The 27,941-nt window shown below is 37.9% G+C and overlaps 1 protein-coding gene across 2 annotated transcripts in view; it reads right to left on the bottom strand.

The window, feature by feature from the left end:
* The window catches only part of NUBPL (NUBP iron-sulfur cluster assembly factor, mitochondrial), a 312,393-nt gene that overhangs the window by 51,095 nt on the left and 233,357 nt on the right, over positions 1 to 27,941 (bottom strand). For both annotated transcript variants that reach the window (XM_055361333.2, XM_004055061.5), the window contains exon 7: positions 18,033 to 18,126. In XM_055361333.2, coding sequence (XP_055217308.1) covers positions 18,033 to 18,126 — 94 coding nt within the window. The remainder of the gene's footprint in view (positions 1 to 18,032; positions 18,127 to 27,941) is intronic.

Genomic DNA, 27,941 nt, shown 5'->3' on the forward strand with positions numbered 1-27,941 from the left:
CATAAGGTTAACAAGGATATCCAGGACTTGAACTCAGCTCTGCACCAAGCAGACCTAATAGACATCTACAGAATTCTCCACCCCAAATCAACAGAATATACATTCTTCTCAGCACCACATCACACTTATTCCAAAATTGACCACATAGTTGGAAGTAAAGCTCTCCTCAGCAAATGTAAAAGAACAGAAATCACAACAAACTATCTATCAGACCACATTGCAATCAAATTAGAACTCAGGATTAAGAAACTCACTCAAAACTGCACAACTACATGGAAACTGAACAACCTGCTCCTGAATGACTACTGGGTACATAACGAAATGAAGGCAGAAATAAAGATGTTCTTTGAAACCAATGAGAACAAAGACACAACATACCAGAATCTCTGGGACACATTTAAAGCAGTGTGTAGAGGGAAATTTATAGAACTAAATGCCCACAAGAGAAAGCAGGAAAGATCTAAAATCGACACCCTAACATCACGATTAAAAGAACTAGAGAAGCAAGAGCAAACACATTCAAAAACTAGCAGAAGGCAAGAAATAACTAAGATCAGAGCAGAACTGAAGGAAATAGAGACACAAAAAACCCTTCAAAAAATCAATGAATCCAGGAGCTGGTTTTTTGAAAAGATCAACAAAATTGATAGACTGCTAGCAAGACTAATAAAGAAGAAAAGAGAGAAGAATCAAAAAGACACAATAAAAAATGATAAAGGTTATATCACCACCAATCCCATAGAAATACAAACTACCATCAGAGAATACTATAAACACCTCTACAGAAATAAACTAGAAAGTCTAGAAGAAATGGATAAATTCCTGAACACATACACCCTCCTGAGACTAAACCAGGAAGAAGCTGAATCTCTGAATAGCGAATAACAGGCTCTGAAACTGAGGCAATAATTAATAGCCTACCAACCGAAAAATGTCCAGGACCAGACAGATTCACAGCCGAATTCTATCAGAAGTACAAAGAGGAGCTGGTACCATTCCTTCTGAAATTATTCCCATCAGAAGAAAAAGAGGGAATCCTCCCTAACTCATTTTATGAGGCCAGCATCATCCTGATACCAAAACCTGGCAGAGACACAACAAAAAAAGAGAATTTTAGACCAATATCCCTGATGAACATTGATGCGAAAATCCTCAATAAAATACTGGCAAACCGAATCCAGCAGCACATCAAAAAGCTTATCCACCATGATCAAGTTGGATTCATCCCTGGGATGCAAGGCTGGTCCAACATATGCAAATCAATAAACATAATCCATCACATAAACAGAACGAAAGAGAAAAACCACATCATTATCTCAATAGATGCAGAAAAGGCCTTTGAGAAAATTCAACAGCCCTTCATGCTAAAAACTCTCAATAAATTCGGTATTGATGGAAAATATCTCAAAATAATAAGAGCTATTTATGACAAACCCACAGCCAATATCATACTGAATGGGCAAAAACTGGAAGCATTCCCTTTGAAAACTGGCACAAGACAGGGATGCCCTCTCTCGCCACTCCTATTCAACAGTGTTGGAAGTTCTGGCCAGGGCAATCAGGCAAGAGAAAGAAATGAAGGGTATTCAATTAGGAAAAGAGGAAGTCCAGTTGTCCCTGTTTGCAGATGACATGATGGTATATCTAGAAAACCCCATCGTCTCAGCCCAAAATCTCCTTAAGCTGACAAGCAACTTCAGCAAAGTCTCAGGATACAAAATCAATGTGCAAAAATCACAAGCATTCGTATACACAAATAACAGACAGAGAGCCAAATCGTGAGTGAATCCCATTCACAATTGCTACAAAGAGAATAAAATACCTAGGAATCCCACTGACAAGGGATGTGAAGGACCTCTTCAGGGAGAACTACAAACCACTGCTCAATGAAATAAAAGAGGATACAAACAAATGAAAGAACATTCCATGCTCATGGGTAGGAAGAATCAATATCGTGAAAATGGCCATACTGCCCAAGGGAATTTATAGATTCAATGCCATCCCCATCAAGCTACCAATGACTTTCTTCACAGAATTGGAAAAAACTACTTTAAAGTTCAGATGGAACCAAAACAGAGCCCGCATCACCAAGTCAATCCTAAGCCAAAAGAACAAAGATGGAGGCATCACGCCACCTGACTTCAAACTGTAGTACAAGGATACAGTAACCAAAACAGCATGGTACTGGTACCAAAACAGAGATATAGACCAATGGAACAGAACAGAGCCCTCAGAAATAATACCACACATCTACAACCATCTGATCTTTGACAAACCTAACAAAAACAAGGAATGGGGAAAGGATTCCCTATTTAATAAATGGTGCTGGGAAAACTGGCTAGCCATATGTACAAAGCTGAAACTGGATCCCTTCCTTACACCTTATACAAAAATTAATTCAAGATGGATTAAAGACTTAAATGTTAGACGTAAAACCATAAAAACCCTAGAAGAAAACCTAGGCAATGCCATTGAGGACATAAGCACAGGCAAGGACTTCATGACTAAAACACCAAAAGCAATGGCAACAAAAGGAAAAATTGACAAATGGGATCTAATTAAACTAAAGCGCTTCTGCACAGCAAAAGAAACTATCAGCAGAGTGAACAGGCAACCTACAGAATGGGAGAAAATTTTTGCCATCTACCCATCTGACAAAGGGCTAATATCCAGAATCTACAAAGAACGTAAGCCAATTTGCAAGGAAAAAACAAACAACCCCATCAAAAAGTGGGCAAAGGATATGAACAGACACTTCTCAAAAGAAGACATTTATGCAGCCAACAAACACATGAAAAAATGCTCATCATCACTGGTCATCAGAGAAATGCAAATCAAAACCACAATGAGATACCACCTCACACCAGTTAGAATGGCAATCATTAAAAAGTCAGGAAACAACAGATGCTGGGGAGTATGTAGAAAAATAGGAATGCTTTTACACTGTTGGTGGGAATGTAAACTAGTTCAACCATTGTGGAAGACAGTGTGGCGATTCCTCAAGGATCTAAAACTAGAAACACCATTTGACCCAGCCATCCCATTACTGGGTATATACCCAAAGGATTATAAATCATGCTGCTATAAAGACACATGCACACATATATTTATTGTGGCACTATTCACAATAGCAAAGACTTGGAACCAACCCAAATGTCCATCAATGATAGACTGGATTAAGAAAATGTGGCACATATACACCATGGAATACTATGCAGCCGTAAAAAAGGATGAGTTCATGTCCTGTGTAGCGACATGGATGAAACTGGAAACCATCATTCAGAGCAAACTATCACAAGGACAGAAAACCAAACACCACATGTTCTCACTGATAGGTGGGAATTGAACAATGAGAACACTTGGACACAGGGTGGGGAACATCACATACCTGGGCCTGTCGTGGCATGGGGGGATGGGAGAGGGATAGCAGTAGTAGAAATACCTAATGTAAATGACGAGTTAATGGGTGCAGCTAACCAACACGGCACATGTATACACATATGTAACAAACCTGCACGTTGTGCACATGTACCCTAGAACTTAAAGTATAATAAGAAAAATCCTTCAAAAAAAATAATAAAATAAATAGAAAAAAAAAAGATAAAACCCTTGTATTTTTCCAGTCTTGAATCTATCTTTATACTGATCAGCAAACACCTTGGGGAGCTTACTTGTACACATATGGCTCTACAACTGAAAAAACTATTTTGGTTTCCAGTGTTTGTTCACGTTGAACTCTAAGGTTAAATATTTTGCATTTTAAATTGTGATGCACATATAGCTCAGCTTGCTCATGACTGCAGCAAACCAATACCAAAGACCTTTTAATAACAGAACACATTCTTTTTATACACATTCTTTCTCTAAAATAAACTCCAGAGAGGAGAACTGCTGCTCTCTGATTACCATTACCCTAACTTTATTTAACCAGGTATTTTTCAAGAAATAAAGGAATAGAGACAGACACTTTATATGGAAAGCTTTGATCTGTTTCCAAATACTGTCATACTTAAGATGTGAAGGCATTCTTCAGAACTACATTTCAGATCCTGATCAAATTTCTAACATCTATGACCAAGTGCACAAATTTTTAAACTGTGGGATTTGTATTTTTTTCTACATATAAATGTTTAATGAATTTAAAAGTGGTTTTTAGTAAGAACCTGACCACATATTGGTCATTATACTCTTCACTGAACTTTAAGACATTAAGGAATTTTATCTGTCTGGCATATCATGAAGGAAATGCCCCCCATAAATTTTTTTTTAATTTTTATTTTAGATTCGGGGTTACATGTGAAGTTTTGTTATATAGGTAAACCTGTGTCATGGGGGTTTGTTGTACAGATTATTTCATCACCCACGTATTAAGCCTAATACCCAATAGTTACTTTTTTTCAGCTCCTCCCTTTCCTCCCACCCTTCACCCTCTGAGAGGCCCCAGTGTGTGTTGTTCCCCCTTTGTGTCCATGTGTTCTCATTATTACTTCCCACTTATAAGTGAGAACATGGTGTGTTTTTTTATTCCTGCATTAGGTAGTTAGGGATAATGGCCTCCAGCTCCATCAGCCTCCAGCTCCATCCATGTCCCTGCAAAGGAACATTCTTTTTTTATGGATGCACAGTATTCCATGGTGTGTATATAGCATATTTTCTTTATTCAGTCTACCATTGATAGGCATTTAGGTTGATTCCATATCTTTGCTATTGTGAGTAGTAGTGCAACGAATGTACACGTGCATGTGTCTTTATGACAGAATGATTCACATTCCTTCAGGTATACTCCCAGTAATGGGACTGCTAGGTTGAATGATAGTTCTGTCTTTAGCTCTTTGAGGAATCACCATACTGCTTTCCACAATGGTTGAGCTAATTTACACTCTCACCAACAGTGTATAAGTGTTCCCTTTTCTCTGCAATCTCATCAGCATCTGTTATTTTTCGACTTTGTATTAACAACAGCCATTCTGACTGGTGTGAGATGATATCTCATTGTGGTTTTGATTTGCATTTCTCTAGTGATCAGTGATGCTGAGCTTTTATTCATATGCTTGTTGGCTGCATGCATGCCTTCTTTTGAAAAGTGTCTGTTCATGTCCTTTGCCCACTTTTTAATGTTTTTTTTTCTCTTGTAAATAGATGCTGGATATTAGACCTTTTCAGATGCATAGTTTGTGAATATTTTCTCCCATTCTGTAGGCTGTCTGTTTACTCTGTTGATAGTTTATTTTTGCTGTACAGAAGCTCTTAATTTTAATTAGATCCCTTTTGCCAATTTTTGCTTTTGTTGTGATTGCTGTTAGCATCTTTGTCATGAAATCTTTGCCATTCCTATGTCCAGGATGGTATTGCTAGGTTGTCTTCCAGGGTTTTGATAGTTTTGGGTTTTACATTTAAGTCTTTAACCCATCTTGAGTTGATTTTTGTATATGGTGTAAGGGAGGGTTCCAGCTTCAATCTTCTGCTTATGGATAGCCAGTTATCCCAGCAACATTGATTAAATAGGAAGTCTTTTCCCCATTGCTTGTTTTTTGTCAGCCTTATTGAAGATCAAATGGTCATAGATGTGCGGCCTTACTTCTGGGCTCTCTATTATGTTCCATTGGTCTATGTGCCTGTTTTTTTGCACCAGAATTCTTAAACGACAAAACTGAATGAACTATCTCAGAAACTTCCTATTCAAATACAGGCTAGATGACCTCTTGATAGGTATTCAGGGAATTCAAACATCAGATGGGTTGGTCTAGACAAGTGATTCTGAAAGCTGATTAAATAAGAATCACCTGGGGAAGCTTTTAAAATCCTGCTCCTTTTCATGTCATACTTCAGAAGTTATTAATTCTCAAGCTATTTTTTGAACTGTTAACTGATATACTGTAACATCTACCTATTACTTCTACTCCCCACTACTTAAAATATACTTCCTTATCTACAATATAAATATTCTGTTCATAGATTTAATGACAGTACAATTTTGCCTTGTGATAGCATGAATTTTCACTAATTTGACTGTACTACTAGTGTCTATATTAGCTTACAAACTCATAGAGGGCAGAAATTATGTCCCTTCCTTTGTATTTCATATATGTTCAGCCAAATACAAGAGCCCTAAAGAGTTTATTTCTTCTTAAATTTAGATTGAGAGTTAGGTGTGGTGGTGCATCCCTGTAATCCCAGTTACTTGGGAGGCTAAGATGGGAGAATCCCTTGAACCAAGGAGTTTGAGACCAGCCTGTGCAATATAGAGAGACTCCATCCCAAAGAAAGAAAGGAAAGGAAGGAGGAAAAGAAAAGAAAGATAGAAAGCATTTAGTAAATGGCATTATATTTGATTTTATAAATTTGATTCCCAATCTAACCAGAGCTGAAGTTTCAAACTGTATTTCCAGGAATGCCTTAAAAGATGAAACCCTGGAATGCAGTTTCTAGTAGTTGGTTACAATTTGTGTAACAACAAAACCAATTTATTTCAGAAAGAATTTTTTAACTTGATGAATACAACAATAACTCTTTCTACATCATGCAACTCTTGCCAAGTATCTATTAATTACAACTCTGCCCAACATTTGCATGGAAAGACGGTGTGCTTGAAAAAAGTCCAAAATTGATTGCCTCCTTTAACGTGCTGTTCTGGAAACTGAAAACATAAATGAAGATTTAATATTCCTTAATATTAGGAAACATAATGTCCTAATTCCTCCACCTTTAAGGTGCAAGGTTATTTTTAGAGCTACATTTTGAGGTCATTATAAATTACAAAGTTTTAGGGGAAACACAGCACTAAAATCCAAAATAGCCAAATGTTTTTCTTTGAATTTTCAATGTTTTCCAAAAGACTGGCATTAGATGCCTTTAAGGAACTACGCTAGCAAATTTGAAAATAGGAAGTGAAAAAGTAGTTATTTAAAAAAATAAAAGATTTTATTTAGTTTACCTAAGTGAAATTACTATGTTCCTTTTGCTTTGGAAGAGTAAATGCCAAACAATCAAGGAAACTATTTAAAGTAATGGTGCATGGGTCATTCATTTATTTAACTTGGCAACAATAAGTTTCTGTCTGATCCTCCAATCCCCAATAGGTTTCTTCATTACAGAAACCATTGTCCAAACTGACAGTCAAAGAGTGTTACCATAAAATAGATAACTGATTAAGTAAACTGCTGATGGAAGGAAAAATACCAGGGTAGGCAAGTTTAATTTTTTCTCAAGAATTTTTTATGAGTGTATGGAAGTTTAGTCACTGTGACAATAGGCCTGACACCTTTCACAAACAATAAATGCCTTTCACTTTAAACAATGATTGAAATATTACAATGTCTTAATTTAAAACTCCTATCTCATCTCATTTAAATGAATGAGAGACAGACAGACCTCTGGCTTTCCTTCTATCTGCAGGGCCCAGATAGGAAAGGTCCTAGACAGGAAGAAAGGACATCACCTCATTATCAATTGTCTTATTTCATTTTCTTTTGCCATAACACAATATCTGAGACTGGGTAATTTATAAGGAAAATAAGTTTATTTGGCTCATTGCTCTGTAGGCTGGGAAGTCCAAGGGCATGGCAGCAACTTCTGGGGAGAGCCTTCCCACTACGTCATGACATTGTGTAGAAAAGAAGGGCGGCCAGGTACGGTGGCTCACGCCTGTAATCCCAGCACTTTGGGAGGCCCAGGCGGGTGGATCACGAGGTCAGGAGATCAAGACCATCCTGGCCAACATGGTGAAACCCCGTCTCTACTAAAAATACAAAAAAATTAGCCAGGCATGGTGGCACGCACCTGTAGTCCCAGCTACTCAGGAGGCTGAGGCAGGAGAATTGCTTGAACCCAGGAGGCAGAGACTGCAGTGAGCCAAGATCATGTCACTGCACTCCAGCCTGGTGACAGAGCAAGACTCTGTCAAAAAAAAAAAAAGAAGAAGAAGAAGAAGGGCAAGTAAATCGTGTGCTAAGGAGATCTTAAGAATAAGTTAAACTTGTTTTTATTATATTACAACCTGCTCTGGAGAGAACTCCCTCCCTCCTGTAAGAACCAATTAACTCCCTTGAGAATTAACTCATTCCTGGGATAAGGGCATTCGTTTATTCATGAGGATAGAGCCCTGATGACCCAATCACTTCTTAAAGTCCCCACCTCTTAATAATGTTACATTAGCAAATAAGTTTCTAACACATGAACTTTTGTGGGACACAGTCAAACCACAGCAATAGTATCACACCAAACTGTTAGGGCAACTTTTCTTGAGCCCATGAATATTCAACATATTAACTAGCTGACTACTGTCATACACAGTGGCTTCTCTCTCTCCAGGAGATAAGAAATCAAAACAGGATTTACACTAGGACTGTCTAGCTGTGTCCTGTACCACTTCTGCTGTTCCCTGGAAGAAAACAGAGGGAACAAAGAAGGGACCATGATAGCTTCCCTCTCAGTTGCTCAGTCTTTGTCCCTTCTATTATAAGAACAATTTCCAAAAGTTTCATTCCTATATCAATCTTTACTTAATAAAGTGAAGGGGAACTTTTTTCTAACTATCCTATCAAAATAAACTCTTCCATCTATTACTCCCCATTACACAAAATATGCTTGCATCACTGCTCATCTACAACATAAATATTCTGTTTGTAGGTTTAATGACAGTATAATTTTGCTTTGTGATAGTATCAATTTTCACTAATTTGACTGTACTACTGGTGTCTAAATTAGCTTACAATCTTTTAGAGGGCAGAAATTCTGTCCTCTTTCTTTGTATTTCATCTATCTCAAGCTGTTAATTCACGATTATAACCATGAAGAAGCAATGTTGTGTTAGTTATTCCACTTGCTGTAGTCTCCCTCTGCATCCCTCAAACTCTGCCCAAATGCCCTCTGCCCTGATCAGTCCCCCAAGAGTTGACCTCTGTGGACTGTATCACCTAAGTTTCCTTGCCTTCTGGCTCTCAATGGGGATCCACTATCAGGAGGGACAAAAGGAGATGAGACTGTGGGAGGAGAAAGAATTTGAAGTTTTATTACCTACCTCACCCACCACTCCTTCCTGCCTTGTAGCAGTTCTGGCAAGAGCCATAGCTTCTTCTATCAGGCAGCCCCTTTTCCATGGCTCCAGCAGCCTCCAAGTTCCACTAAGACAGTTCACTCCCTTGCCCTTTCCAGTGGAAGGGCAATAACAACTTGTACTGTCACTAGTCCCTAGGTATGTCACCATCTCTGGTTGGTTTCCTTAATGCTGCTCACTCCTTTGTAACTAGTTGCTTCATTAAACTTTGTTTTATTAATTCATTTTAAGGTTTGTCATCTGTTTCCTGCTAGGACTCTGACTAATACAGTACTTTAATATAAATAAATTACTAAAACTCTCCAATCCTTAAAAAGAGAAAACATGCTTCACATATTTCATATGAAGCATGAAGTCTTTACTTAATTCCAAGAGTTGAAGTCAAATTGAGACAGTCTTCAGATATCATACACAGCACTTCAGTTGAAACAAAGAAGGAAAAATATTTAACACAAATAAGAAGTTCTTTTTTAATTTAAAGTTTCTTCTTACATGGTCATACCTCATTTTATTGCACTTCACTTTACTGCACTTCAAAGATACTGCATTTTTTACAAATTGAAGGTTTGTAGCAAACCTGTGTCAAGCAAGTCTACCCGTGCCATTTTTCCAACAGCATAGACACATTTTGTGGTTGTGTGTCACATTTTGGTAATTCTTGCAATATTTCAAACTTTTTCACTAAGGTTATATCTGTTATGGTGATCTGTGATCAGTGATCTTTGATGTTACTATTATAATTGTTGTGGGGAGCCACAAACCACACCCATATAATAGGATGGCAATCCTAATCGATATTATGTTGTATGTATTTTCACTGTACCAAATAACATTTGTGATTCATGGGCAGGGGTCAAAATATCAAGATGAACAAGAGTTTGGAAGAAGTTGATTCCAGCCCTCACAGATGACTTTTGGGGGTTCAAGATTTCAGCGGAGGAAATAACTGCAGATGTGGTGGAAACAGCAAGAGAATTATTAGAATTAGAAGTGGGATCTGAAGATGTGATTGAATTGCTGAAATTTCATTATCAAACCTGAACAGATAAGGAATTGCTCCTTATGAATTAGCAAAGAAAGTGGTTTACTGAGATGGAATCTACTTCTGGTGATGATACTGTGAACACTGTTGAAATGACAACAAAGGATTTAGAATATTACACACACTTAGTTGATAAAACAGAAGCATGGCTTGAGAAGACTGAAGCCAATTTTGAAAGATATTCTACTATGGGTTAAATGCTATCAAACAGCATCACATGCTATCTTTCCTGAAAGGAAGAGTCAGTTGATGCAGCAAACTTCTTTGTTGTCTTATTTTAAGAAAATGCTGCAGCCACTCCAACCATCAGCAACTGCCACCCTGATCACTCAGTGGCCACAATCACGAAGGGAAGACACTCTGCCAGCAAAAAGAGCATGACCTGATGAAGGCTTGGACAACTGTTAGCATTTTTAGCAATAAAATATTTAAGGAATGTATATTTTTAAAGACATAATGTTGTATACACTTCACAGACTACTGTATAGTGTAAACGTAAGTTTTGTATGTACTGAGAAACCAAAAAGTTCATGCAACTTGCTTGATTACGATACTTGCTTTATTGAGGTGGCCTGGAACCAAACCTGTAATATTCCCAAGGTGTACCTGTAATGAGGTTGTTATCCATTTTATGTAACAAGATGGAGCATATACAAAGAGTTGCTAATTAAGAAATTACCTTATTTCTTGCAGGGATGTTTAGTAAGGTACTAAATATCTTTCTGATTATCTACCCTTACTTGTGGAGAACTTAACTCCACAGACTTGTAAGGATCAAATAAGATAATGAATGTAAAGATTCCATCCAAATGTATAGTATTTTCTAGAAACTACATGTACACTATAAAAAAGGTTTTTTTTGTGTGGGGGGGTGGTTGTATCTTGTATCTAGCTAATATCAAAATTCTCTCTCAGAATACTACACTTTCTGTGTGGACAGGTCTGCCTCTACATATTTTCCAAAAGATTGTCTCTTCCCAAGTATAAAACATCTGATTTTATTCTCAACATAGCTTATAGAAATGCAAAATTGATAGAAAGGCTCTTTCTAATTCACAACATTTCTCTACTAACTGCCCTGTCCCACAAAAAAACTTTTTGATAGTGTTCCTGTAGTTTCTAGAAAATACTATACATTTAGATGGAGGCTTTACATTCATTATCTTATTTGATCCTTAAAAGTCTGTAGAGTTAAGCAAGTTTTCCACAGGTAAGGAGAGAGAATCAGAAAGGTATTTAGCACCTTACTAAACAACACTTCAAGTAAATAAGATAATTTCTTTTTTTTTTTTTTTTTTTTTTTTGAGACGGAGTCTTGCTCTGTCACCCAGGCTGGAGTGTAGTGGCATGATCTCCGCTCACTGCAAGCTCCGCCTCCCAGGTTCACGCCATTCTCCTGCCTCAGCCTCCCGAGTAGCCAGGACTACAGGCGCCCGCCACTATGCCCGGCTAATTTTTTGTATTTTTAGTAGAGACGGGGTTTCACCGTGTTAGCCAGGATGGTCTCGTTCTCCCGACCCCATGATCCGCCCGCCTCGGCCTCTCAAAGTGCTGGGATTACAGACGTGAGCCACCGCACCTGGCATAAATAAGATAATTTCTAATTACTGTATTACAATAGAACAATACTAATTATTCTCATTAGTAATTTAATATAGAGCCTGCAAGTAATCAAATAGCAAATGCCCACATGGACACTACTATCCCACACACTAAAACAAAGGGAATACTAAAAGGCATCAACTGACCACATGGATATTATATACAGCACAGCAAAAAACAAAAAAACAAAAAACCATAAATAAATACCTAAAATGAAAGTAGTTTTCTCTCAGAGGGGAAATAAAATAAAATGCACGTTTCCTTGAAAAATGCTTCCTTTAACATATACACAGAAAAAACACTTGGGTGAGAAGCAGTCAGGGTGAGGCGCTCATAGGAATGAATCAGCAGGATGGTAAGAAAGATAAGGGGGCACAAATCTTTCTACATAAACAGTAATAGCTAGTCAGACTAGCTTTGTCATTGACTCAGTTAATATTAATTGCATAAGCTATAGGCCAAAGTACTTTAAAAGATACTATGATAAATAGGAAAAATTTTTTGCATTCAAGCAGCTTCCAGCCTAGTTGGAAAGATAATACAGTCACAGATAAAACACTCATTCATTGATTCAACATTTCCTGAGTAGCTGCAGAAGGGCACTGAGTTTGGCACCCTGAGAAATGCAAAGATGAAAGAAAAACAGCCTAGCCCTCCAGGAAGTTAACAGTCTGCTGGAGAAGATAACATAGGTATGCAGGTTTTGAATGAAGAACATCAGAAGTGCTATAGGAATAATCCAAATATTATGCTATGTGATTTCCAAAGAGGGGGAAGTGATTCCTAAACGGGGGTTTGGGGAAGATGGCAGGGAGTAGACATTTGAGCTAAATAGCTTTTAAAGATTACACAGGATTTGAGTACTCACTGACTGGGGAGGAAAGGCATTCTAAGTGAGGATCAACTGTGCTGTAAAGACATATTCTGGAAAGTAAAGGGAAGGTGGGAGTAGTGAGTACAAAGGGTTTTTTTCTAGAGGGATCCCAAATTATATGAAGGTTTTTACTGGGAAGGAGAGAGAGATCAAATTACAAGGATATTCAAATGAGAATCTAAAGAGCTTATGTTGTTTATGGGATATGGGACATAAGAAAAGGGAGAAGAACACAGAGTATCTTAAAAGAGTTCTAAAGTCAATGATAAGGAAAGAAAAACTGGGTTTATAATTAGAGAACATACAATTTAGTTAAGTCTGAAAGAGCAGACATGATTTTGACAGGCTGTTACAGGTTCTGTAAATTTATGAAAGTCATGATTCAGCCAGGCCAGCAATTCTTTGGTTGGTGCCATTCCCTCTAAATCTTGGGAGCTGAATCATTTTTGGTACCTTTTTAGATATGCTAACTGTGAAATGACACTGGCCTGAATAAACCCAAACCTCAGGAACTAAGGCTTTAACATACACACTTTAACACACACATAGACACAATCACATGCTCCCCAAATTCCCTTCAACATCCTTTTTGGTAGGACATTTTTATTGTTTGCTACTTTTTTTTTCTTTTTTTGTTTATCTGCATTTCCTTGCTGCTATTTTTTATAATTATAAAATTAATTCAAATTAATACAACTTCAGTGTAGGAAATCTAGTCTTTCATTGTTATCCATTTTAATACTGACTTAATAACCACAACATGAATGTACTAACACTGACTGCTACAACTCTATACAGAGAGCCAGGGTGTCTGAAAATGGGCCATATGTTCAAGGCTGGTATATGAATCAGCACAAAGATAATACTGGTCTCTTCAAGAATCACTTGGGGCTATACTCCTAAAAGATGAAGAAAACTGCTTCTAGACTACTTCCAGAATTCTCCTGGAATGTGTGAGTTAAAGAGGCCCAAAGTAGTCTTTCAGGACTCAAAAAAATTACTGAATATAGTAAGCACCAATCCAGATAACGAGTCAGATATTCATCCCATAGGGGTGCACAAATTTAGGCATATTCACAGATAAATTTATTTTTTATCAGGGATTACCTAGATTAGAATAATTTCAACCTAAGTGAATTTTAATGGATTAGGGCTAAACTCAGAAAAATTAATGAGTCAAATATTGTTGGGTTTTACATTAGGCCAGTTTGATACAGAGGTCAACAGCATAAGCTTTAAACTCTGTCAAAATGAATATGAAACTTAGCTATGATCTACTGTAATTGTGTTATCTTATGAAAGCCACTAAACCCTTCTGAGATTTAAGAAAATAGAAATCATATAACACCTGTAAGAATTAAATTTGAAAATTAATATATGGAAGACTGTCATCCAATGGCAGTTTATTATTAACAGGCAATCACCACGGTACCATTTCATACAGAAATCTACTGTCCATAAAGAATTAGTGCTTTTTATTGATTAAATTATTAAAGAACAAGCAAAGAAAGCAAGGTATGGAGCAATCCTGAATGTTCTACAATGTATCATATTTATTCTTCAAGGTCCACTTCCATGAAGTGTTTCGTATTCCCCTTAATCTCACATTCTCTTCCTTTGAAACCCCATACCCTGGGTTTAGATCTCTCATAAGCACTTCTCATACTGTGGATTACAGTCATACATGTCCTTTTCTTACCAGCCACTCTCTCCTGCTCCTCACCATGCTCTATCTCTTAGAGCTTGGGCTTTTAACCTGAGGAGTGTAAACTTCCTAAATTTATATACAAAATTAGTGTTTCTGTATACCATATATAAATATATTTTCCTGGAGAAAATCCACAGTTTTCATCAAATTCTCATAAAAACTTTGAAAGTCAAAAAAGGTAAGGAACTCTTGTCTAGGGAATAGACTGACTTACTTATCCTTTTCTTCTCTATAGTGCTAGGCATTTACCTTGCATATGAATCAAAATTTATTGATATAATGGTTTATTAATAAATCATAAAATAAATTTTAGGTTTGTTTAAATCTTTTTTTATTTTTATTTATTTTTGAGACAGGGTCTTATTCTATCACCCAGTTTGGAGTGCAATAGCATGAACACAGCTCACTGCAGCCTCGACCTCCAGGGCTCAAGTGATCTTCCTGCTTCGGCCTCCTAAGTAGCTGGGACCACAAGTGCACGCCACCACTCCCAGCTAACTTTTTTTGTTTAATATTCTTTTGTACAGATAGGGTCTCATTATATTGCCCAGGCTGGTCTTGAACTCCTGGGCTCAAGTGATCCTCCTGCCTCAGCCTCCTAAAGTGCTGAGATTACAGGCATGAGCCACCACATCTGGCATTAATGCAATCTTTCAAAATATATTTTCTTGCTTGGTCTTCCTTTAATGTAAAAAATACATTAAGAACAGTGGTTATCAGGGGCTGGGGAGAATGGAGGATCCATTGAGAGTTACTGTTTTTTGTTTTTTTGTTTTTTAAGACAGTCTCACTTTGTCGCCCAGGCTGGAGTGCAGTGGCGTGATCTCGGCTCACTGCAAGCTCCACCTCCCGGGTTCATGCCATTCTCCTGTCTCAGCCTCCCAAGTAGCTGGGACTACAGGTGCCTGCCACCACACCAGGCTAATTTTTTGCATTTTTAGTAGAGATGGGGTTTCACCATGTTAGCCAGGATGGTCTCCATCTCCTGACCTCGTGAACTGCCTGCCTCAGCCTCCCAAAGTGCTGGGATTACAGGCATGAGCCACCACACCCAGCCAGAGAGTTACTGTTTAATAGCTCCAGAGTTTCAGTTTGAGAAGATGAAGGCTCTGGTGATGGACAGTAGTGATGGCTGCACAACAATGCCAATATATTGTTAGTACTACTTAACTGCTCTGCACATTTCACCACCACAACAAAAAAAAGACTATGTCTTACTCTCATGTAATATTAACTGCCTATTACATGGCAGACTCTTCATCAGAGGAAAGGAAAAAGGAAATATACTGGTTAAATTTTAGGATGTAAGAAAGAATGGGGAAGAAAATCTCAACCTCTATCTATATGCAATGCTGGTGTTAGAGTATAAATACAAACTAAAATAGGGTAATTTAATCATAAATCTTGTCCAAAGGGGCTTAAAGAAAAGTAAATGGAGAAAAAAACTGCTTAGGCAACATCAGTTTATCTGTGTGAGGTAAATTAAACTTTTTCAAGGTGCCAAGTCACTACTCAAGACATAAATGAGAATTTAGCCCAATTTTACTAATGTATTATCTATATGAATAATGCAAGTATTTTGTATGCTTGCAAAAGGCATTCCAAGGTATCAGAAGCACATTTTTTTAAAATGAACATTTGGTAAATATTCTTAAAATTTGTAAATATAAAAGATCCTAAAACTATAAATACCTTAAAAAGGAAAAAGACAAAAAAAAAAAAAGAAAAATCACAGTATGAAAAATGAATTATTTTCATATATCATTTTACTCCCATCTCATATTTTACAGCCTGCCTTACCAAAGAAAAAGTCTCAGACTCAATTAAGATTACAAATATGTTAAAACAGCAAAAGTATCTCTATTAATGAGGCTATACTGGTATTTCCAAACAAGTATATTTTGTCAAAAACTTAGATTCTAAACCTTTTGATCATTAAATGTCAATGATATTGTTTGGTAATCAGTATATAACTAATTAGCAAAGATACTTTAAAATTCCATTATTTTCCCAGAAATCTTTTATTTATAGATTTGCAACTATTCTCTAGTGGAATCTAGGAAAATCTTTAGAAACAGATTCAATATAAAGGGTAACTACTGTACTAATATTTAAATTTCGTATCATAAAAAAGATATGCACTACCATATTGAAGTAGTTTGTATTTGATATAAGCTATATTTATTGCTTTCTTGACTTTAATATTAATTAGCAGACTATAAAATTCTCCCATAGTTGTATTTACCAAAAAGCCAATATTCCTAATATTTATTTTTATTTTTATTATTTTTTTTCTTTTGAGACAGAGTCTCACTCTGTCGCCCAGGCTGGAGTGCAATGGCACTATCTCAGCGCACTGCAAGCTCTGCCTCCTGGGTTCACGTCATTCTCCTGCCTCAGCCTCCTGAGTAGCTGGGACTACAGGTGCCCGCCACCACATCCGGCTAACTTTTTGTATTTTCAGTAGAGATGTGGTTTCACCGTGTTAGCCAGGATGGTCTCGATCTCCTGACCTCATGATCCACCCGCCTTGGCCTCCCAAGGTGCTGGGATTACAGGCATGAGCCACTGCACTCAGCCCCTAGTATTTATTCTTATTCAGTATTCACTCAATAAATATTTACCGAGTACCTGTCATGTACCAGTAGTATAAATGCTGCACAGCAGTGAACCAGTCATGTTCTGCCTAAAAAATACTTAAATGCTACTGCTTTTCTAGAACACAGATTTATACTACCACCTCTGTGAAGTGTTAGAGCAGACAGATAGCTAGACATGAGCAGGAGAGAGAGCCCCCGAGAAAAGGAGGACTAGAAAATCTCACATCCTAGAGACTACCCAAAACCTGCATGCTAGGTATGAACAGAGAGGAGAGGAAATACCTATGCAGAAAGGAACATCCTGAAATACCCCTTAAGATGCCCAGTAATTGCTCACTCTACAGTTAACCTGTCAGAATGTAGCTAGGTACATGCTGATATGAAGAGAAAGAGGGCAAAGGGGAAATTCCTAAGAGATACACAGGCACAGTAAGTACAGATTTAACCACTATACCACCTTCCTGGGGTGGCGGTAAGGAGCAACAATGCCATTAAGTAGACTTCATATCCAACACTGGGCACACACATGCGCATCAACTCAGAGTAAGAGAATCCTACAAAACTGTGGCAAGAACTAGTCAGGGACAAGGTAGGGACTTAAAGCAGAAGTGGGAAACTAGCCAAAGACAATGGCAGAGACTTGAGACAGGCAGGAACTTAAAGAAAGAGTCCAACACAATGAAAACTGCAATGTTGAACTCTCAGGGCTGCTGGCTCATTTTCTTTCCAGCAGCCCATTCTGCCTCCTCTTTCAGAGCATACTGTCTCTGCTACTACTTAACCCTTGCTGCTACTACTGAACCCTTGCTGCTACTACTGCTGTTTTTCCAGCCTGCTCCTTTCTTGGCATGTACTTTCTTCAATAAATTCTCTATTCTTTTTGCTAAAATTGTCTCTTGGACAAATTCTTTCTCCCAAGAACAAGAACCACAGACTTCACTCTTCCTAGTAACAAAAGTGTCATGGTTTTATAAATATACTTATTCTGGTAATATTTTGAATAATTTATGCTTCTGATCTCTAATGAAAAATTTATAAGTGAATGAATATTTTTAAGACAAAATATTTGCCTAACATGGAGTTTGTTTTTTGGTATAGCAATAACAACACATCAAAAAAAGTACAAATTACTTTAAACTTTGAAGATTTACCTGTTATAGGAATATTCTGTGAGACTGATAACTGCACATCTCCAGTTCCTGGTGGCATGTCTACAACTAAGTAGTCCAGTTGACCCCAATCTACCTAAAAAGATGACATAGATTATATCATTGTATAAAAATTCAATGTTGAATAGTGATGTAAACAAAATTAATGTGTTAATAACAAATATAAAATCATAGCTATCACTTGAGCCATTGCTAGGCACAAGGCACTGTGCTGAGTCCTAATTATATCATTGTATAAAAATTCAATGTTGAATAGTGATGTAAACAAAATTAATGTGTTAATAACAAATATAAAATCATAGCTATCACTTGAGCCATTGCTAGGCACAAGGCACTGTGCTGAGTCCTAAGGATACATGGATGAATAAATGACAGGCCCTTCCACTAGGAGGCCTTCTTTGAATGGCAAGTTTAAATTTCCAGATGACTCATCTGCATACACACACGTTAATGTTGAACTCACTTCTCAGTAGGCTTCTATTCAGGACCATTCACTTATTTTTACTAGGTGTAGCCCACATTTTGCCTAAAGAAGATATTAGCTTTTTTGTCACCTTTTTTTAAATTTTGCATTTCCCATGCTAATATAATTTTTTTAAGTTTATTATATTTCCTTCACAAAAATACACTAATAATGAAAAACAAAACTTAATAATAAAAAATTTAATATAACTTGAGTCCCATTATTATTAACATTTTGATTCTTTCTTTCAAGGCATTTATTTATACCCAGAATATTCACCTATATAACCAAGTCCTTACTGCTCAGCCTTCATTTAGATAGGTCTCAAGGGTACCTCAGGTTCTTTACTCCTCAGATACTTCTTCCTTCTGAGTCCCTAGTCTCCATTAATGGCCCAAGGATCTTCTCAATTGTAAAGCAGAAACGTGGAATCACACTAACTCTTCCCTTTCCTTCACTATCCCCAATCAGTTATTCTGCCTTCTAAAAATCTCTCAAACACACCCACTTCTCTCTTTCTCCACTGCCAAAAACCCAAGTGAGGCCACCACCATCTATTATTATTAAAGCCTCCCAACCAGCCTCTCTGGCTCCAGCACTGCCTATCTAGTCTGTTCTTAACAACACTGAAAAATGGAAGTTTGATAGTGCTACATTTTGTTTAAAACTCTTGTCTTGCCTTTAGGATAATATCTAAGCTTAAGCTCCAGAACACTCTGCCTGTTCTTCTTCACTTCCTAATTTCTCCTCATTCTTCAGATCCCAGCTTAAAATTCATTTCTTTGGGGAAAGCTCCACTAACTCTCACTAAAGTGTTTCTACTACATACTTCCCCTAATCACCTGTTCATTCATTTGCCCAAGAAATGTTTACTGAATACCTACTATGTATTGGGCATTGAGCTAGGTATTGACGATTAAATGGTATCATGATTCCTGCCCTCACAGAAGTTACAATACAGAGACAGAGATATCAGGCAGATAACTATCCTCATAAATACATAATCACCAGCTTTATAATACAAGAAGCACTGTGCACAGTAAAATGTGCACAGAAAAGAGCTTGCTAACTTTGAGAAATTGAAAGATCAATATGGCTAGAGAGCAGTGAGTGAAGAGAAGGTTATCATTCATTTACTGTTGTTTCATGATCTGTCTTCCTATAAAACGGTAAACTGAGTTAGATCACCTTAGCAAAGAATGGACAAACAGGAGACGCTTAAGATGTTTTCTTTCAAGGAATGAATGGCTAAATGAACACATGCAAAGGCTTGATTTTTTTAAACCTAAGTGGAAACTGTATATAATTTCACATTGTGCTCCTTAAAACTTAATAACATGTAATATGCCCTTTCCATATAATCATGCTTTTACTTATTTATTTATTTATTCATTTTTGTGACAGGGTTTTGCTCTATCACCCAGGCTGGAATGCAGTGGCATGCTCACAGCTCACTACAGCCTCAACCTCCTGGGCTGAAGTGATCCTCCCACCTCAGCCTCCCTAATAGCTGGGACTATAGACGTGTGCCACCATGCCTGGCCAATTTTTGTATTTTTTGTAGAGACAGGGTTTCGCCATGTTGCCAAGCTGGTCTTAAACTCCTAGGCTCAAGTGATCCTCCCACTTTGGTCTCCCAAAGTTCTGGGATTACAGGCATGAGTCACCGTGCCCGGCCTGTAATCATACTTCTAAAATAAAAAGTGTAGATGATATTGGGTCAAACAGATTCATTCATATGTCAACACATCTATTCAACACACATGAATTGAGAATTGACTGGGTGCCAGCCATTGTTCCAGGTGATGGTAATAGAGCAATAAACATAATAAAATCACAACCATGATGGAACTGACAATTTAGTGAAGGAGACATGCAGAAAGACAGATAGACAGACAAACAAATCAGGAAGTAATAAGTGCAGTGAAGAAAACTACAGGTATCCCTTACTACAGCAGTCCACAACCTTTTTGGCACCAGGGACCATTTTGTGGAAGACAATTTTTCCATGGATGGGGGCAGGGGATGGTTTCAGGATGATTCAAGTGATTTACATTAATCATTAGATTTTCACAAGGAGTGTGCAACCTAGATCCCTCACAATAGGGTCCGTGCTCATATGAGAATCTAATGCCACTGCTGATCTGACAGGAGGCAGAGCTCAGCTTCATTCACTAACCCATTGTTCACCTCTTGCTGTGCAGTCAGTTCCTAACAGACCGTGGTCTGGTACTGGTCTGTGGGCTAAGGGTTGGGAACCCCTGCCTTACTATACAAAATTATTTGGTCCCTGATTTAGATATCCAGATCAAATAAGAATAAATATTTTAGAAAATCTCTTCAATTACCAAATTTCAGATAGCAAGTATGAAGAGTTCAGACAGCAAAGGATTTATCAAAGAATTCATTTGAATCTCTTTGGTCCCCAAGGTCAGACGGTGTAGAGTAAGGAGAAAGAATTGAATGGTGGAAGGTGCTACTTTAGACAGGGTGGTCAGACTCCTGAATAAACTGAGAAAACAACTGATGCAAATATCTGAAGGAAAGCACTCCAGCCAGAAGCCATAATAAGTGCAAAGGCCCTAAAATAGGAATATATGTGCTACATTCAAGCAACAGCAAAAAAGCCAGTATAGCCTTTATAAAATAGCATTCCCATAACCATTAAACTCTCTCCTTCCCTGACATTGTGTTTTCTTCAAAACATTCCTCAGTATCTGACATTATATGTTGATTTGTTTTTTAGGAATCCTAATTTCCCAAACACATGTACTTGATATTGACATAATGACATACTTTAATAGACTGATGAAATGATGAACATAATGAATTCATTCTCAATACAGGGTTCTTTGGCTTGAAAAATAGTTACCCCGAGACTACCCATGACCTCCATCTATGAAACTGTGAAATAAAATAATTGAAAATCTAAGCTGCTGGAGCTTTACATTATTTTGAGCCCTTAAAGAAATGTGATCATGAGGCCTGAGTCACATGACAGGCAAATGTAACCTAGAAAGCTATAACTCTGTTTCTCTGATTGCAGATTAGCCTTCTTCCTTACCTACAATGTTTCAATGTTTTGTAAAATGAATAAAGGGTGTCAGGGAAGTTTCCTTCCCTCTTCTCTGTTGATTTTCCTTATACATTAACTTCCCTCTTAACCTTTCTTATACAAAGACTTCATGACTTCATGACTATCACATTGTCTTAAGATAGAATATTAAATATATTCTTAAATTGGAAAGGAAATGAAAACCAGCTGTAAAGAAAACAAGCCATAGGGAAAAAGAAAACGAACCGTAACTAAATTGTTATAACTCATAAATCAGTCTTATATAGAAAATGTTGTGATCCTGTTAAATTTCTTTGTTTTCTTCCTATATGCAAGACCTTAACTTTTAACTTCAGAGCGCTGACTCCATTTCTCTGGAGTCTGTGTTTCCTGGATGGCCGTTCCTAGCCTTTCACGTTAATAAACTCTTTAAAACTGGATTCTGATCCTTTTGATTACTTCAGGTTGACAAAACTTACCCCAAAAGATGAAGGATCATTTTCCTTTTATATTCTTGGCACTAAAACTCCTAGCACTGGCAGACTGACACGTCTCTGGGTTTCAGAGAACATCAAATGACTGGTGCCAATAATTTATCATTGTTTTTCCCTGGCACTTACTCATATTTATCATGTTACTTTCAATTTCTTATTTCTTTAAAGAAAACTGCTATTGGCCAGGTGTGGTGGCTCATGCCTGTAATCCCAGCACTTTGGGAGGCCAAGGCACACGTATCACTTGAGGTCAGGAGTTTGAGACCAGCCTAGCCAACATGGTGAAACCCTGTCTCTGCTAAAAATACAACAATTAGCTGGGCCTGGTGGTGGGTGTCTGTAGTCCCAGCTACTTGGGAGGCTGAGGCATGAGAATCTCTTGAACCCGGGAGGCAGAGGTTGCAGCAAGCCAAGGCTGTGCCACTGCATTCCACCCTGGGTGACAGCGAGACTCTGTCTCAGAGAAAAAAAAAAAAAAAAAAGAACTGCTATTAAGGTTCCAAGGAACAAAAAATACTTCACAGTTAAGGCAATTCATTTCAAATGACTCTGAATTGAATTTAATGTACCTGAAAAACACCTGGGCCAGTACCTTCATCACACATAGTAGGCTTTCTATAAAGGCTTGCTGATAAACCAAGCAAATGACCACACAGAATCTAGTGCTCAGACTGAGAAGTAAGTACTGAATTAGGAGGTGGACACCACATGGCAGGATCCAGAATCCAATCAGATTGAGCCCTGGCATACCCCATGGCAGGATCCAATCAGATCATGCTTCCTGGCATCACCTCGTTGCAAGATATAATAAGATCACACCTCATTACCCTATGCTTATAAAAGCTGACCAGCCCCCAGTTCAGGGAGACGGATTTGAGCATTTCCTTCTGTCTCCTTGTTAGCTGACTCACAATAAACCTTTCTCAATGTAAAATCCTGGTGCTCTGGTGTTTGGATTTCCATTGTGCACAGGCAAACTGACCCAATTGGTTTGGTGACAAAATGGTGGCCATGAAAGGACCAAAATTAGGTCTCTCCTTGACTTCTTAAATTTAATAGAAAGACTAAATATGTTTGGTCTCTAAAAATTATGCTATAGGAAAACATGTTTTTCTAATAATTATAAAATGGTTCTTATTTATAAAAGACTGATATGCAATAGGCAATTCAAGATTTCTATGTTTATTTTTGTTTGTTTGTTTGTTTTTTAGATGGAGTCTCACTCTGTCACCCAGGCTGGAGTGCAGTGGCACAATCTTGGCTCACTGCAACCTCGTCTCCCAGGTTCAAACCATCCTCTTGCCTAGCCTCCCCAGTAGCTGGGATGACAGGTGCCCGCCATCACAATTGGCTAATGTTTTTCTATTTTTAGTAGAGAAAGGGTTTCACCATGTTGGCCGGGCTGGTCTCAAACTCCTGATCTCAGGTGATATGCCTACCTTGGCCTCCCAAAGTGCTGGGATTACAGGTGTAAGCCACCACACCCAGCAAGATTTCTATGTTTTTAATAAAATTTAAGGTTACTAAGAGTTAAAAATTCTAATTTATAATTCATCAAATGAACTGTGCCAAAAGGTGTTTTTTGTTTGTTTGTTTGTTTGAGACAGAGTCTTGCTCTGTCGCCCAGGCTGGAGTGCAGCGGTGCAATCTCAGCTCACTGCAACCTCCGCCTCCCAGGTTCAAGCAATTCTCCAGTCTCAGCCTCCTCAGTAGCTGAGATTTCAGGCACCCACCACCATGCCCAGCTAATTTTTGTACTTTTAGTAGAGATAGGGATTCACCATCTTGCTCAGGCTGGTCTTGAACTCCTAACCTCGTGATATGCCTGCCTCGGCCTCCCAAATTGTTGGGATTACAGGCGTCAGGCACTGCACCTGGCCAGGTGTGTTTTTAATAAGAAAAAATTATAAGAAACACATAAAATATGTTCTTCAGTGAGAAAAAAATTATTTTGTTAAATTTGGAGGTTATTTAAAAGAAGCTTCACAATATGGATTTAGAAAGGAAACAGAAACAAGATAAAAAGGAACTAGTAGTAAGGGGAGAGAGACATGTAAGAAAGTTATGGATACAAAGAAAAGAGAATAATTTTGTATAAGAAAGAATCATGTGTAGTAAATCTTTGTCCTAAAGTAAAATGACTGGTTATTTAAGAAAGAGAATTATAGGGAAAGGTAGAAAGTCCAAGCATGTCATAGATGGTCTGAGTAAGTCATGAAAAGGTTAATAAATAGAAATTTTAAGAAAGAAACTTGGGGTGTGAATAAGTTGGCTATAATTAAAAGAAATTTTAAAAAGTCTTTCTAGGCAGTGAATGTTGATATTAAAGCACAGAACTTATAATTTTGGCCCTCTATGTTAAAATAACAAGAGTGTCTTAGGACATCAATTTGCTCTTGGTAAGATTGCAAGAGGTTTTGATTTTTAATTCTGAAGTCTGTTTCTTTAATAGCCATTCTCTGAATTACAAATAAGTTTCTCTTTCTGCCCCATTTCTTCCTGAGAACTGTCTAGTTTCTCTGGTTTCAGGTTTATCTTGAAGGTCTAGAAAAGCAATATTTTATCCCAGTATAAATTGGTTCTGTAGTTTTATATGTCTGCACTGTTTCATGTAACCAGGCCTTAAATGTCTGAATTATTTCATGTAACCAGGACTTCCTATGCTGTTACTAAATGTATTCCCCTGCTCAAAGTAACTGGCCTAGGAAACAAAGATTGCTTAGGAAGACTGAGGTTTAAAAGAGTTAAGGTTTTTACATTCGTGTAACTTTCTGTATTGCTTTTGAAGTCTTTTGATTGTCACTCTGGTTAAATGAGTAACTACTATTTGGCAGTGACCTACGATTCTGTTGAAGGAAGTACTTTGAACTTTTTGATGTCTTTGGTAGGTTCTCCCAGGATCCAAATCCTAAATCAAGCTTCTTGGCCTAAAATTAACTTTGACATTTTACAGGTGGGCCCACTGGAGAGCCTCAAAGGGTGCATCTCTCATCTTACAGAGATTTTAAATGATTAAGCTTATTTGGTAAATAATATGGGAAGCACTGTCAAATAAGGAATGCTGTTGAATTTCCTTTAAGTCATATTTGTGTAAATGTGCTATTAAAAGTTATTCCAAAATTGTATAAGATTCCTAAAATTCGGATATGTTGGGGTATATGTCATGATGTGAAATTAGTTATATGCTACCAAAATACCTAGATTTCTTTGTTAGTTACAAACTCTCATCAGATCTTTGACTGTGGCTGTTCTGAATTTTTGTTATCCACAGTTATTATCTCAAATTTTTCTCTGGAAGCACTTGCAATTGGCTATAGTCCAAAATTATTAATTATGACTGAGCAAAACAAAACTACATGAAGTTAATTGTTAAGACTTAATTTTTAAGTCTTAATCGTTAAGTCATAACTTAATTGTTATGACTTAAATGTTTTGTTTTCTAGACAGGAAATTTTCTGTCATAAGTTATTTAGAGTTTGCAATAATTTGATAACATATCCTTTGTGAACAAGGGTGGGAGCATTTGCTTTTTCTCACAACTTGATTCCTACAAAATTTAGAAACCATTAATGAGTATTCTTATTTTTATGTAATGTAAGTTCAGTAAAAATCTGCTCTCTCAGCCGGGCACAGTGGCTCACGCCTGTAATTCCAGCATTCTGGGAGGCCAAGGAGGGTGGATCACGAGGTCAGGAGTTCACAGACTAGCCTGGCCAACTTGGTGAAACCCCATCTCTACTAAAAAAAAAAAATACAAAAAATTAGCCAGGCATGGTGGCACACGCCTGTAATCCCAGTTACTCCAGAGACTGAGGCAGGAGAATTGCTTAAACCTGGGGGGCAGAGGTTGCAGTGAGTCAAGAGCTCACCACTGCACTCCAGCTTGGGTAAGACAGCAAGACTCCATCTCAGGGGAAAAAAAAAAAATGTGCTCTCTCTTTATAAGCAAGATGCAATGGGAAACATTGGTTATATTACTAAGGTTTGGACTGAAATGTCATATTTAAGAATGTGAATAAAATGCCTGGCTTCAGGAGTTCCCAGCTTTTCAGGGAGTGAATGAAAACTGTCACTTCCTGGCAGGCCCAAGAACCTTAAGACTGTAAGTAAACTCTAAAAACCTGCCTCAGTTTGGCTTCCCAGCTGCAAAAGATTCTAAATCTGAGATTTCTTAGATGATCACTGTGGAGAGAAAAAGTTATGCTTCTAAGGAAAGCAAAAGTACATCTGTTATTAGATTGTAACTCTGTGCACTGTCTTCAAGTCCTTGTTATCTATCTGTAGATTGGACTGAATCTTCCTAAGTTCCTCCAATAGTTGGTTATAACTAAATCCCAATGGAGTCCCTCAGCCCTCTTTTCATAATCCAGACTAGGGATGCTCTGAGGACATTCAGGGGATTTCCCCTTTTTAAATCTGATATTACTAGTGTAATATCAGAATTGGGGACAAACTAGACCTTTAGGATACTATGACCCCTTGTCTCAGAGCAGTTGATGCTGTCTCTTCCTTGTAAAAGCCATAGAGAAGATAGTTATGGGGCTACCTCTCACTATCTCCATTCCATACTCTGTCATGGCTCTCTTCAAGTCACATCATAAGCCAGCTAGCAAATGATGAGGTTCTCTTTCTTTCTTTTTCTTTTTTTTTTTTTTTTTTTTTTGAGATGGAGTTTTACTCTTGTTGCCCAGGCTGGAGTGCAATGGTGCCATCTCGGCTCACTGCAACCTCCGCCTCCCGGGTTCAAGAGATTCTCCCTCAGCCTCCCAAATAGCTGGGATTACAGGCATGCACCACCATGCCCAGCTAATTTTGTAATTTTAGTAGAGATGGGGTTTCTCCATGTTGGTCAGGCTGGTCTCAAACTCACGACCTCAGGTAATCCACCCGCCTCGCCCTCCCAAAGTGCTGGGATTACAAGCATGAGCCACCACGCCTGACCCATAAGGTTCTCTTTCTATCCTCATCTTACCATCGCCTGGTGTAATAACTTGCCCAGTCCTGCCACTTTACTTACCTTTCCTAAGGCCAAGTCTGCCTAATAAGTGGAACTGCATGCACTTACTAGGTCATGTCTTTTAGCCAAAGGTAAAACAGCCAGTATTTATAAAGACGTCAGGTATGCCTTCAAGGTTGTTCATGACTTTGGTATCTGTGTAAAATTTGTCCACAATACACTACTGGAAAACTGTTGCATGCCTCCATGGGCCACTTCCCATTACTGAGTGGTCCCTTTAAAGTATGGCAACAAGATTTTATTTAGCTCCCTGCCTCACAAGGAAACCAGCACGTACTAATTATGATTTGCATGTTTTCAAACTGAGTTAACACCTTCTTCTTGATAGGTCACAGCAATGGCAGTAGTTAAGCCTTACTGGAAAAATTATATCAACCTGGGAAGTCTCTCAAGAGCTTCACAGTGACTAAGGAACTCATTTTACAGGGCAAATTATTCAAAATGTTTATAAAATTTGGCCTATTAACATCCACTGGGGTGGTGGAACAGACCAACAGAATGACAAAAGCCCAATAACAAAGATCTGAGTGGCATTTAGCCTGCCTTGGCCCTAGACCCTTTCTTTAGTCTTTTTTAACCTTGGTGGGCATTCAACACCCTCTCTCTGGAGTTCTGAATTCATCCAGTCAGGAGAAACCACATTGTTTTTTTTGGTTTGTTTGTTTGTTTTTGTCTGTTCAGCCCCCATTCACCTCCTGGGAAAGGACTTCTTAGAAACCTGCCAGGCCCACATATCCTTCTCCCAAAAAAGGGGAAAATAATACTTGAGTTGTCCTCACCAGGAGATCTGGCCACAGATAGATCTTATGCAAATTCCCATCTATTCAGTCAGTTTCACTAATTCTACGCCTCCTGCTCTCCA

The sequence above is a fragment of the Gorilla gorilla genome, chromosome 15 (genome assembly GCF_029281585.2).
Source record: "Gorilla gorilla gorilla isolate KB3781 chromosome 15, NHGRI_mGorGor1-v2.1_pri, whole genome shotgun sequence".
In the NCBI taxonomy this organism is placed as follows: domain Eukaryota; kingdom Metazoa; phylum Chordata; class Mammalia; order Primates; family Hominidae; genus Gorilla; species Gorilla gorilla.